The sequence below is a fragment of the Eubalaena glacialis genome, chromosome 2, assembly GCF_028564815.1.
Source record: "Eubalaena glacialis isolate mEubGla1 chromosome 2, mEubGla1.1.hap2.+ XY, whole genome shotgun sequence".
Classification (NCBI taxonomy): Eukaryota; Metazoa; Chordata; class Mammalia; order Artiodactyla; family Balaenidae; genus Eubalaena; species Eubalaena glacialis.
The window spans coordinates 13,247,306-13,261,624 of NC_083717.1; the positions used below are offsets into that span (position 1 = coordinate 13,247,306).

General features: G+C 46.7%; 1 protein-coding gene across 1 annotated transcript in view; it reads left to right on the top strand.

Annotated features, from left to right (window-relative positions):
• The first annotated feature begins 714 nt into the window (after window positions 1-714).
• Window positions 715-14,319, top strand: part of PIP4K2A (phosphatidylinositol-5-phosphate 4-kinase type 2 alpha) — a 175,461-nt gene continuing 161,856 nt past the window's right edge. The window contains exon 1 of the mRNA XM_061181592.1: window positions 715-1,109. Within this exon, the coding sequence (XP_061037575.1) occupies window positions 966-1,109 (144 nt within the window). The 5' untranslated portion in view covers window positions 715-965. The remainder of the gene's footprint in view (window positions 1,110-14,319) is intronic.

The following is a 14,319-nucleotide window of genomic DNA, read 5'->3' on the forward strand; positions in this document are numbered from 1 at the left end:
ATTAAACGGATATAGGAAACATCGAGGAGGATATGACATAGAAGGTGCAACTTGGGGCATGATTCTCCTGGCCAAACCAAGGGCTCTAGATGAGGAATCAGGGTCCCATCTAGGGAGGGCGTTAGTGGTGGTGGGAATGCCAGCCCAGCGGCTTAGGTGGGAGTCTCCCTTCTGCATGCATGTGGGAAGGCCCAAGTTCAGGGTCCAAAAGGCCCGATGGTTAAAGGCACAAAAGGATTAATAAGTTCATTGCAGGGCTACTTTGGGAGGCGGCCAACCATGTGCCCAGGTCCTTTCCCTCGGTGCTAGGGAAGCCCTGGTCGCCACGCAGCGTTTCAAGTCTCACTAGCTCTCCTGATTCTTGGCACCGGTAAGCGGCGGTGCCCCGAGCCTCCTTCCTTCGCCTGACCACCGTCTCTGGGGGCTCCTCTCCTCCGATCTCCCTACTCTCCCCATCCTTCCCTCTTTTCTCCTGAGCTGCAGAAGGGATACCTTGCGGGAGTCCCCACGATCCCCGCGCCGCACGCCCACCCCGCGGCCTCCTCGGCCGGGCCGCCGCCGAGCCGGAGCGCGAGGGCGCAGCTTAACGGTCCCGCGGCCGCGCCTCGCGCTCCGCGCCCCGCCCGGCGGCGCCGCAGCTGCTGCCCGCCCGCCCCCTGCGTCATGACGCCGGCGCCCAACGCGGAAGCCGCTCGCTGCGCGCCTGGTCCAGCCGCGGGCTGAGCTCGGAGCAGCGGCGGGCGCGGGAAGCGGGCAGGGACGCGAGCCGAGCGCAGCCTCCCTCGCCAGCCGGGCAGAGCGGGCACCGCGGGCGGAGCGGGACGAGCGTGCCGGCGGGCGGAGCGGGGCACGGCGCGCCGGGGCCGCTGCCGGGGGGGATGCAGCTGCCTTCCCGGGCCGGCGTGTAGAGAGGGCGGGTCCCCGGCCTCGGGAGCGCGGCGGTGGAGGGGACAGAGGCGGCGGCCATGGCGACCCCCGGCAACCTGGGGTCCTCCGTCCTGGCGAGCAAGACCAAGACCAAGAAGAAGCACTTCGTAGCGCAGAAAGTGAAGCTCTTTCGGGCCAGCGATCCGCTGCTCAGCGTCCTGATGTGGGGGGTAAACCACTCGGTAAGGGCTCGGGCTGCGGTGCGCGGTCCCTTTCCTCCTCCTCCTCCTCCTCGTCCTCGTCCTCCTTCTCCTCCTCCTCGTCCTCCTCGTCCTCCTCGTCCTCGTCCTCGTCCTCCTCCTCCTCGTCCTCCTCCTCCTCCTCGTCGTCCTCGTCCGCCGCCTCCTCCTCCCCCTCCTCCCCCTGCAGCTGCTGCGGGGCGGGGAGCCCGAGCGGGGCCCGGGCCCTCCGGCTGCTTACCCTCCGGGGCTGCCCGTTCGCCGCGGCGCCTCGGTGCCCCCAGCCCCGCGCCGCGCGCCCGCCCCTTGGGGCCGCCCGGGCGCCACTTGGACCCCCTAGGGACCTAGGGCCGGATGCAGGACGAGGGGGTCCCATTTGCACTGGAGCGCTGCGGCGGGTACCAGTGTCGCCCCCGGTCCGTGCGTCCGCTCGCTGGCCGATCTGTCCCCGCAGCCCGGGAACTGGGAAGTTTGTGCGGGGCACGACTCCGCCTGGGCTGTCACCCCGGCGGGGGCTGTTGGGGCGAGAGTCCCGGCGCTTGCTTCCTCTGCGGGGGCGGCGGGGGAGGCCCGGTCCTCCGCCGTCCGGCAGGTGTACCTGTCCGAGGCTGGGAGCGTACGAAGCCTCCCCGCACCGGACACAAGGGTGAGAATACTGGAGATCGCGGAGCTTTGGGCAGCGGCTTAGTGCTTAGGTCCTTTTTTCCCTTTAAAGGCGATATTCTTGGACGCCAGGAATCTTTTTGGCAAAGATAAAGCCAATGTAAATATGGCTCTGGTGTTTAGCATCTTCCTCTGCCCCTCTCCCGCATCGCCCTGCCGCTGTGCCCGCTGAAGAGCTGCCTGGCGGGGAGTCGTGCTCCCCAGACCTCCTCCCCCACCTTGGGGAGCCAGGCCGAAGTCGCCGACTGCGGAAGGGCGGCCTGGGGATGACAGCGGGAGGGGGTCTCGGCGGGCGCGGTGGACGGCTGTCTTGAGTTGACTGCACCCGTTTGGGGGGTTTGTTTCAAAGGTTGGAGGAGACGGCTTGGAAAGGTTAGCGTAACCCACTAGCCCGAGGTGCTGGAGATGCGCCGCTGCGGGCTATGCGGACTGCGGTCTGAGGGTCCGAAATAGCTTCCTGCTGATCTTCCAGCGAGAAACTCTTGCAGTTTTCATCTCCTTAGGATCAGGAAATCTGATAGGAGCTGTTGGCTGAGCCATGAAAGTTTAAATGAGCCTGTGAATTTTGACCATGGCCTTACCCACTGCAGTCGGTTAGCGTCTGAGGAGAAGTGTACGCTTGCCTTCCGTACTTTTGATTTCGATGGATGTCTGTGGGCCCTTTTCAGCATAATAGAAATGACAGAAAACCATGTTGGATTTTGAAAGAACATTCTCGGTGTAATGAAGTTGGTTGAAATGGCTCAAAAGCATCGTATTTGTATTTTTCTTTCCCAGGCTGAGCTGGGGAAAAGGTGAAACTGTATCAGGATTGATCGATTGTGCTTGCAAGGAGTGACTGTTTTTAAGAAGGTTGAGACATGATTATTCCTATCAGCCTAATGCCTGATCGCCTGGAGTTCATTTTAACTTCCTGATAACTTCTTGAGCAATTAGGAATGCAAGCTTTTGCAACAGCGGACACTAGTGCATCAAAACCCCGCTACGTTTTATTAAAGTAAATAAAATGTTATTTTTCCTGTGTAATAAGTGTACAGTTTAGAGTTATGTTCTAAATTTAAGTTTTTTTAATTATGTTGCTGTTAGTTGCTTTTTTAAAAAAAGTAATGTTGTTAGTTCTGTATGTATGAGTGCTTTTATCTCCTTTGAAGTTCTGGTGTTTTGGTCAGGAGAGTGTGTCTGAGCATTTAATCTAGTAAAGTAGTGGTGATAATATGCCACTGAAAGGGTGTGCTGTCTGGGAATTAGTCCCAACTCCAGTTTACTTTAGAAAACCTTGTAATTGTGCGGTGTTTTACTGTACCCACTTCTGTTGCTACTTTATACTTTTGAATTGCTACATTTGTTTTAGAGTTTCTTGCTAATTGGAAATATTTTGAAACTACTTAAAGCTTATAAAAATAATGTGATTTGTAGACAGTGCATTTTCTTTTGCTTTCAAGAAAAGTTAGCAAGTCTAAGTGTAGTCATCCAGAGGAGTCAGGTTTCCATAGTATGCAGTATAACCATGTTATTCATTCAACAAATATATATCAGGCACATTGTGCTAGCCTCTGTGCAAAAGATTGCTAAAAATGCCCCTCATATTTTTGTCCAAATATCTTTATTTTTAGGGCTCGAGTTGACATAAGAAAGGTCTGTTTCACAGGCTTCTTTTTAAAAATGTTTATTTTCTTTCTTTTTTTTTTAAAGAAAGGATGGGGTATATAAAGATGAAATCTACACCCAGATGCCATGTGTTTCTGGTTGATTTCATTTTAGGTAACAGAGTCTTAGATAAATGTTTTCATATGACCTTGTATGCACCAAAGTCTACAGTATAATATGAGAATAAATTTGTCAGTTGTATTGTGTATGAATGGAGACATTTGAGAAAGCCTAGTAGAGCAGGAAGAGATCATTCAAATCAGTCCTTCCCTACATTTCTAATGTGATCAGGATTAATGGGAAAAGATGTCATGAACATAGCAATTCCTTGCTTTTAAAATTCATATGCATTTGTCTTAAGGACATTTAGAAATAACCATATATTTGGAGCACTAAAGGGGAACCGTAGTCATCTACTACATGGAGGATCATTTAAGCAGTTTACAAGATTGGGAGTCATCTACATACCATAGTAAAATGCTCATTGGATCCATGTTCTAATTCTTTCTCCAATGCTGTTGACCTTGGGCCTATTAACTATTTTTATATCGATATTTGTATCTGTGAAGTAAGGTGATTGGACTGGATGATTTCCAACTTTTTTTCTAACTTCAAGATTCGACTACTTTTACAGTCGAGTAGGTTCCTACCATTAAGTTAGGAGCCCCAGACTGGGAAGAGTAATAGTATATAACAAAAGTTGCGTGACTGTTATAACCTTGCAAATGCAGCCACACTCAGGGAATTTTTAAGGCCATGGTTAGGGGCAAGGAAATCTGTGGTGATTGCAAGAGATGTGTGAACTAAGAGTTTGTGGGATTGATTGTAGTCGGACTGCATTGCATTCTATTAAGTCCAAGTCTATTTGATTGAAATATAGAAACTTGCAGTTAAGGTGGAAAATTTCAAGTCCATTGTGGTGGTAATTCTCAATGACAAGAATAAGCTTGACTTTGTGTGGTTAATTCGATATGTTACTGCTTTCTGACTTAGACTACCCATCAGTGAATGGATCACTGCCAATTTTTATTTTAAGTATTTTAAGCGGAGAATATAATTGAATACATAAAGGAAAAGATGACTTAAGGCAATTTTGTCTTGTTACGTTTGGAATTAAACTAAAAATGATCAGGCAGTTAGCTTCTTACAATTATATTTTAATAGTGTGTGGAGCATGCATGTAGAATGTTAGGAGTCAAGCCTTGTTTTAAATAGATATTCTAAAAGATTTTTATGCGGAGTGAAATGGAGGCCTTTTAGAAATGAGTATTTAAAAGCCTATTTAAATATCTAAAGGAAGACCTTTGCATAGAAAAACTTTAAAGGGCATAAAACTTGTTTAAAACAAATGTAGTGTTTCGAAGTAATCAACATTAGTGTTCGTTTTTTTGGTTGCAAGCTGTGGAAATGTGGGTGAGCATAGGCAAAATCTGTAAATATTAGGAGGGTTTTGGAGGTCACAGTGGAAGGACAAATTGGTAAGCAGACCAGGAGAGCAGGGCTGGGGCTGGGCTTTGGGAATGATTGGAACCAGGTGCTTGGGTGTTGTTGGGACTTCTCTGTCCGTTTTGGCTATATTCTTGCTCATTGCTGTCTGGTTTCCTCCACAGGGCAGGGAACTAATGCTTCCTGAATTTCACATTTTGTAATTTCCACCCCCCAAAAGGGTCTTTCTGTCTCCGATTCAGTTATAAAAGTCCCATGGAAGGATTCTGACTGGTTTGGCTTCCATCAGTTGTGGCATTTCCCTAGACCAAGCCGCTGAGAAAAGGTGGCAGCTCTTGCCCATTGGAGCTGGGGAAGAACAGTTCCCAGAGAAGGGACAGGCGACATCAGGCAGGTATCCATCCTAGTATTAGAGCTAGTACTTACCTAGTACTCGTCTAAGATTGTCTTGGTGCCCATGCGCCATGTTTTGTGTGTTTTGGCAGATAACGCGGTTTTCTGAGCTGAGCATCGTGGCCTTTGTTATATTCTCAACAAGGTCCTGGAATTGAAATAATATTGAAGAAATAGTGATGTCTTTTAGGTTCATGGGTTTATATTTGGGCACTGAAAAAGGTAAAAGAAGGAAACTAGGGTTTAAAAATGAAATAACTATGAAATAGTGACTGAATGGAATGTAATGAAGCAATTAAATGAAAACAGTAATGAGCTAGACATTAGATGAACCCAGTGAATGGAACCCAAATAACCATTCATTCAAGAACTAGTCTCACACAATTTTTCTTTCTTCCCTTTACTTTAGAGAAAAGGAGAATGCCAAGCACACAACACGCAACACACACACACACACAAAGTTTATTATTAGGGAAATATTTTCATACCCCCTAAAACTTGGGATTACATCCTGCGAACAGAATACATTTTGTTCTCCATTTATTGACTACCTTAGGATGAACTTGAATATTCAGAATGATGCCCTTGGCAAGACCATGATTTCTCTTTCTATGATAGGATTGTCTGCCGTCTGCTATGTCTTTAGAAAGATTTTCAGCAAGAATTGTAAATAAACATACAAAATCTACCTTATGTTGATTAGAAAATGCAGTCACCCAGAGTAATTAAATCTGCCAACATACACTTGGAGATACAAATTTTGGAATTTAAGGGAATTGGTGCAATTTGGCCAAATGGTTTGTGTTCAGACAGATTAGGTTCAAATGCTGCCTCCATCTTGATGGGCTGTTTGAGCAGATAGATGATTTATTCTCTTGAGCCTCAATTTACTCATTCTTACAAATGGAGATGATGATGATTACCTCGCAGTATTATTTTGAGGGTAAGTAAGATAATGTATTTAAAGCCTAGCACTGTAATTGGCACATAATAAGGATTCAGTAATTGATACCTAAAAATGAACAAATTCAGATGCTGTTAGGCTGGTAGCATATTAATAAGCGCTAGACAGGTGTTTCTTAAAATTTAATGTGTGTTTGACTCAAAATGGATTAAAGACCTAAGTGTAAGGCCAGACACTATCAAACTCTTAGAGGAAAACATAGGCAGAACACTCTATGACATAAATCACAGCAAGATCCTTTTTGACCCAGCTTCTAGAGAAATGGAAATAAAAACACAAATAAACAAATGGGACCTAATGAAACTTAAAAGCTTTTGCACAGCAAAGGAAACCATAAACAAGATCAAAAGACAACCCTCAGAATGGGAGAAAATATTTGCAAATGAAGCAACTGACAAAGGATTAATCTCCAAAATATATAAGCAGTTCATGCAGCTCAATATCTAAAAAACAAACAATCCAGTCCAAAAATGGGCAGAAGACCTAAATAGACATTTCTCCAAAGAAGATATACAGATTGCCAACAGACACATGAAAGAATGCTCAACATCATTAATCATTAGAGAAATGCAAATCAAAACTACTATGAGGTATCACCTCACACCGGTCAGAATGGCCATCATCAAAAAATCTAGAAACAATAAATGCTGGAGAGGGTGTGGAGAAAAGGGAACCCTCTTGCACTGTTGGTGGGAATGTAAATTGATACAGCCACTATGGAGAACAGTATGGAGGTTCCTTAAAAAACTAAAAATAGAACTACCATACGACCCAGCAATCCCACTACTGGGCATATACCCTGAGAAAACCATAATTCAAAAAGAGTCATGTACCAAAATATTCATTGCAGCTCTGTTTACAATAGCCAGGACATGGAAGCAACCTAGGTGTCCATCATCGGATGAATGGATAAAGAAGATGTGGCACATATATACAATGGAATATTACTCAGCCATAAAAAGAAATGAAATGGAGGTATTTGTAATGAGGTGGATGGAGTTAGAGTCTGCCATACAGAGTGAAGTAAGTCAGAAAGAGAAAAAGAAATACAGTATGCTAACACATGTATATGGAATCTAAGGGAAAAAAAAAAAAAAAAAAAGGTCATGAAGAACCTAGTGGCAAGACGGGAATAAAGACACAGACCTACTAGAGAATGGACTTGAGGATATGGGGAGGGGGAGGGGTGAGATGTGACAGGGTGAGAGAGTGTCATGGACATATATACACTACCAAATGTAAAATAGATAGCTAGTGGGAAGCAGCCGCATAGCACAGGGAGATCAGCTCAGTGCTTTGTGACCACCTAGAGGGGTGGGATAGGGAGGGTGGGAGGGAGGGAGATGCAAGAGGGAAGAGATATGGGAACATATGTGTATGTATAACTGATTCACTTTGTTATAAAGTAGAAAGTAACACACCATTGTAAAGCAATTATACTTCAATAAAGATGTTTAAAAAATTTTTTTAAAAAATTTAATGTGTGTTTGAATCACCTGGGGACATTTTAAAAATGCAGATTCTGACTCAGCAGGTCTGGGGCGAGTCCTGAGATTCTGCTTTTGTCACACTCTTAGGTGATGAGACACTGCTGGTCCACAGCCTGTACTTTGAGTAGCCATACAGTAGAAGGAATATCGTTAAAAATAAGGATAAATGTTCAGGATTTGTCCTCTGACAGCATGTGATGAATCCTTGGAAGAATGGTGACCATGTGATTGAGTTTGAAAAGTTAAGAGAAGGAATTGTGTGTTGAGAAAGGATACACAGATTTTTGATTTGAGATGTGTTGAGTTGCAGGTGATGGTGAGTGGACATTCTAATGACTGTGCCCACCTGCAGGGTGTTGGAAGGTGGCATTGGAGCTCAGGAGAAGGTTAGGGCTGGGATGGAGAATTGATAGTTGTCCATGCAGGATTGGTGGTTGAAGCCATGGGGGTAAATTCAATCTCTGAGGGAGAAATAGGAACACCTGGGACACTTGGCTTTGAGGGAGGGATGGAGGAGGAAGAAATGTGAGACAAGAGAAAAGTCAGCCGGAAGGTTAGCAGAATTAGATGTGCTGGAGACCACGGTGTTCATGGATGTACTTTTGAGACAGTGGTTGATTCGGATGTGTGTGTGCAGGTGTGAGAGCTTAAAGATTTATGGAGCCAATGAGTAGAAGTGGGGCAGCTTCTTCTAGAAGGTTAGAAGGGAGGTAAAAGATGCCGTTTTATTTAGAATACCTAGGTATTTCCCTTGACTCCATATCTTAACATTCTCACCTCTACCAACCAAACCAGGTTTATTTCCTTTCTTGAACAGTTAAAAATACCTCCTAGCTTATTTCTCGGTATATACTTTTAACCACATTTCCGCTTTTTGTGCCAGGGACCCCACGGGAGTCCAGTGAAGGCTGTGGATCCCTTCTTAGAACAATGCTTTTGAACAAATTAATGAAAACACATAGGATACATCCTACCCAGTTCACAGATCCCCTGAATTCTATCCACGGACCACTTGAGGGTTCATGGAACCCAGTTAAGAACCCTCGCAAGAATAAGTTGGGGATGGTGTGGGGTGGGAAGCCCAGCAGCTCGGAAGAATAGTAGGAACAGGCAGAGGTTGAATTAATTACCTGCTGAGATCACAGTGCTAGTAGGTGGTGGGATTCAGTCCCGTACCCTTAACCGTGGAACTGTGCTACTTGGGCCAGGCCCGGGAGTTATTCATTTCTTGGGGATCTTTTCTTTCCTTCCTTAGTCTTAAAGGCTTTGACAAAGTATTAGCTATTAATATGGAGAAAAACAGAAAACAGTTTTTCCTTTACAGAAAGAAGAGCATTGCTTATATTCAAAGCACGTAGGAAGAGGGCATATATAAAACTTCTTTATGAAAAGTCTTGTAGGGAGTTTTAAAACAGTAACCTACCTAAAGATAAGCCTTGACATTCAAAGTAAGCATAGTTTTTCACCGGTCCGCAGTGGTTAGGAGTTCAGGCTCTGAAGCCACACTGTCTGGTTGGCTGTGTGACCTTAGTCACAATTCTTTTATGAAAGGAGATATTAATAGTGCTTATTATGGAGATTTGTTATATGGGTTAAATATGTTGGTACTTGTAAGATGCCTAAAGAGTTGCTGGCACATGGCAAGTTCTTAATAAATGTTAGCCTTCATTTTATCATTTTTGAAGTATGTTAAATGACAAAACATGGAAAATTACTAGAGTGCATGTTAAATTAATTGTTCTGTTATCCTGGTTCACAGACAAAACATCACCATTGCACTTGGCATCCTTGTGCCTCTTTGAGTTATAAATTAATCATTTTAGAATTATCTTTGTGCCCTTGCTTTGATGTCTTTATCTGCTTTGTTATAATGTTCTTTTTTGTATCTTTAACGCCTTGATCAGGTTGTTCAACGTGTCAAAAATTTAATTCAGATTCATTAGTTACAAGTTGTGTCAGATATTAATTTGATATTTCACCTTTTTTTTTAACATAAGGGCACTGTGAAGGACGCTTGGGATGCAAAATGAATATATTGTGGACCGTACCTTCAAATTGCTCATAACTGCAGGGGAAACAGACATATGCATAAACATGTGTATAAACAGCTGGAGTATCAGGAATGCTGGGGTGGAGGGTGTTACATAGGGTGGTCCGAGTGTAAACCTTATGAAGAAGACATTTGAGCAAAGAGATGGAGATGAAAGGGTTGGGCGTGAGGATATCTGGGGGGAGGGCATTCTAGGCAGAAGGAATAGCTCATGCAAAGGCCCTGAGGCTGGTGCTGACTTGGCATGATTAGAAAACTGCAAGGAAGCCTGTGTGGCTGGAGCAGAGTGAGAAAGGGGGAAAGTGCTGGGGGGTTGGAGGTGGGGGGACTGGGTCATGATTACTTCTTCCCAGGACTCTTGGAGAAGGTTCAAGAGGATCTGACATTGAGCGGCCCTTGAAGGTGGAATCGAATCTCCCAGCTGGAGAAGGCAAGGAAGGGTGTGTGTGGCCAAGGAGACAATACTGGCAAAAGTAAGCCGACCGACTGGGTGATGCTGAGGGCTCTGCTGTGGCCGTGGCCTCGGGCCTTGCCGCTCACTCCAAGTGTAATCCACAGACGCATGGCAACAGCCGTCACCCAGGAGCCTGCTGGAAAGGCAGAACTGTGGGCCTCTCTGCAGACCTTCTGGGGCAGAGTGTGCATTTTAATAAGACAGGTGATTTGGAAGCACCTTCCAGTTTGAGAAGCACTGCCTGGGGTAAATCTTTGGTTTCAAACCCTGGGGTTCCCTGGAGGTGCCTCTGAGGCTGGTGGGAGGGGGCTGAGCTGGTGGGGGAATTCATCCCTCGCCTCAGCCTCATCCAGAGCAGCTTGATTTTGTTCTCATCATTGTCAACTTTTTTTTTTTTTTTTAATTGTGGGCACAGAATACATACTGTACAGGTACAAGGGAAAAAAGGTTCTGCCACCAAGAAGATCGAAAACCACAGAGGTAAATGAGGGGAAGTGTTAGGAGATGGTTGAAAAGGTAGTTTGAGGGCAGATTTTCAAAGGCCGAGTAGCCTTTGTTTGCCAGAGAAAAACTTAACAGTTCTGACAAGGGCCACTAAAATTTACCATAAAAAGCAAGTGGTACTCAACCCTGGAACTGTACTGTTCTTTGTCAGTGTGTTCTCTGCTCTTTGAATCTATTTCTTACTTTTCCACTCTCCTTAAACTTCCCTCTGGTGTTTTGTCCCTCTGTCTCCCCCACCCCCCAGCTGATTACCTTTAAGGCTTTAGAAGGTGTTGAACAAGTGGAAGGTATCGCCTTCCACTCTCCCTGCTACCCAATCCACCAGCTTTTGGACACTGAATCCATCGGCCTGCAGATGCGCTGGAGCACCACACTGCCTAGTTTGCTGGCTGCTAGTCGCAGGTGGCTATTTAAATCTCATTTAATTAAAATTAAATCTTAAGATTCAGATTTCCCTAAAGTGCTCGATAGCCACCCGTGGGTGGTGGCCACCGAATTGGAGAAAAAGACTTTTTCCATCGTTGCCTCACTTGGTATTGGACGGCGTTCCCGGCTCTGGGACCTCCCATCTCGGAAACAGAATAAACAGCCCTGACAGCAGAAACCCTCCTTTGGTGTCACATCTCTCATGTTAGCGTCCACTCTGCTTCTCTGTTCCTTGTTAGAGCAGAAGTTGAAAACCCTCGCCTGAAGCCGCTGTGTCCTGTGGTCTGTAGTTGCTGTCCCGCCCCCCCCCTCCCTCCCCCGCCTCCCCCGCCTCCCCTCCCCCCCGCCTCCCCCTCCCCTCCCCTCCCCCTCCCCTCCCCTCCCCCTCCCCCTCCCCTCCCCCTCCCCCTCCCCCTCCCCTCCCCCTCCCCCTCCCCCTCCCCTCCCCCTCCCCCTCCCCTCCCCCTCCCCCTCCCCTCCCCCTCCCCCTCCCCTCCCCCTCCCCTCCCCCTCCCCCCTCCCCTCCCCACCCGCCTCCCACCTGCCATTTCCATCCTCACCACTCCCAGGAAGCTGCTCCTGTCAGCCTCACCTTCATGTTTTCAGATCCAGAGGCCACCTTCTTGGTTTTTTTCTTGTTTTCCTTCACTCCTTAGGTGCCTTATCGAGCTCTTCATCCTCCTTTCAGCCTCTAAATGTTAGAGTGCCCCAGGACTCTGTCCAGGGTCTTCTTCTGGAACTACAGAGTGTATTTCATCTGCATGACCTTATTTATTTAGCCCCGTGGCTTTTCATGCTGATAGTTAAGAAATGGACATCTTCCCTTCTGACCTCCCTGCCAGGCTGCATATTTCAATTTCTTATTTGATATTTCACTTGACTACCTAATGGGCACCTCAGATGTGTCCCCACCAGGACTCCTGGTTTCCTCCCCCTGCCCTGCCCCACCTCCCGTCATGCCCTGAACTAATTTCTCCCTCATCTCAGTCAGTGGACCACCATCTACCCAGGTGCTCAAGCCCCAAACTCGGAACCAACCCTGATCCTTCTCTTTTCCTCACCTCTCCCTCCCGACTCGTATTTCTGAGTTCTGACTCTGTATACTTCTCTCTTCCCGTATGAATTCTCTTCCTCTAGAACATGGCAGGGGCCCTCAGGTCCCCCGGTGGTCCTTTTGCCCTGTCTCAGTCCCAATTCTCAACAGCGGTGGCAGTGATCTTTCTGAAACGTAAATGATGTCCTGTCACTTCAGAGAAAACCTTCCAGAGGCCTCCCTATATACGTATAACTGAATCACTTTGCTGTACACCTGAAACTTACAAAACATTGTAAAAAAAAATAATAAGTAAAAAAATAAAAACAAACTCGAGGGACTTCCCTGGCGGTCCAGTGGTTAAGACTTCACCTTCCAATGCAGGGGGTGAGGGTTCGATCCCTGGTCAGGGAACTAAGATCCTGCATGCCTCACGGCCAAAAAACCCAAAACATAAACCAGAAGCAATATTGTAACAAATTCAATAAAGACTTTAAAAATGGTCCACATCAAAAAAAAGTTTTTTTTTTAAACCAAATAAACAAAAAATACAAACTTGAAGAGGAATAAAAAAACCCGAGCTCTTTTCAGTGGCTTAGACTTCTTACTGGCCTGGCCCCGACTTCCCCCTGTGCCTTCTCCCTTCCACCCACGCTGGTCTTCTTCTGTTCCTTACACAAGCCAAGTTCAGAGCAGCCACAGAGCTTCTGCATTTACTTTTCTCTTTGTCTGGAATGTTCTTCCCTCGGGCCGCTTGTCATTTTACTTTGTCAGCTGAAGGCTTGCCTTCTCCGTGAGCCTCCCTGACCACATCTAAAGAAGCCCCTCCACTCTCACACAGTTCTTATTCTCTCTGTGACACTTGACGCTATCGGAAGAGGAGGTGTTTACATGTTTGTTACTTCTCTCCCCCGGCTGGGCTGTGAACCTGTTAACTTCAGCTCCCCAGCAGCTGAGACCAGGTCCTAGTTGCTGCCACCTCCCTGCACCCGGAACGGTGCTTGCATGTAGTAGGCACCCAATAAATGCTGTTGAATGACTGAGTGGAGCCACTGAGTGCCCCACGGGTGTGCTGTGAGCCCTTCCACGCTGAATTTTCATCAGCACGTAAGCTCTGTTTTTGCTAGGATTGAGCAGAGTGCTCAGAGCGGTTTGCTGGGCGGGTTGAGCAGCGCCTGGGAGAGTAGGGGAGGACTCGCTGCAAGCCGGTGATAAGACATGTGGGGTAACCACAAGCTGATGACAAACCAAGAGCCGATGGCCACAGCCGCCTGCGAGAACTTTGCCTTGTGAACATGGCAGAGACGTTTCAGGGAGTCAACAGCTTCTCTCCTAGAACCTCACCAAGTCAGTTGTGTGGAGGCTATGAAAGCCTTTCTGAACAATCCGAGACCTTATTTTATAGAAGAGTACACTGCAATGTCATTTCTGCTTTATTCCACGTAGTTGGGGTCTATTAACAGCTTCAGGTACGCCTCTCAAAGTTCTAGTGTTCAGAAACGTGCCATAAGTTAAATTTAAGATTCTTCAAGCATTGTGAGAATAGCGATGATACTAGTACCTCGAATCTTCCTGGGTATCTTTCTACCATGTTACGTTTCTGCTGGTTCTTAATCATGGTGCCTTGTTCCCATGTTTGCTTGGTGATTTTGGCCATCAGCTGCTCATTTCCCTTGAACCATTACTTGAGGAGGATTTTCAAGTCTTGGAGTGAAAGTGTGTCCCTCTAGAGAGGATTGTCTCCTGTGGCCAGGTGGCTAGGGGCACTACAGACCAAGGCCATTTTAAACTAAACTCACAGCTTGGGATTTTTTGGACTTGCTGGTGATATACATTTGGGCTGCAGTCCCCTGGGGGTGGAATGGGTTTATTTTGGGATCACCTTTACGCTGAAGCCGTGACCCTTTCGGATCCTACCCTTATGGAGAAAGGGTTTCCTATTAGATCCCCACCTTGGGGATCCGACGTCTGTTCCTCCCAACCCACGGGACCATCAAAGCCGTCAGAGTGAGTGGCTTCCGTGGGAGTTGACGGCTCTCGCACTCTGCTTTCACTCAAATTTTGGCGAGGTAACTCCTGCCTCTTCAGCGCTTTGATGGCTTTAAGAAGATGTTTGAAAAAATGTTTTATTCAGGATGTTTAG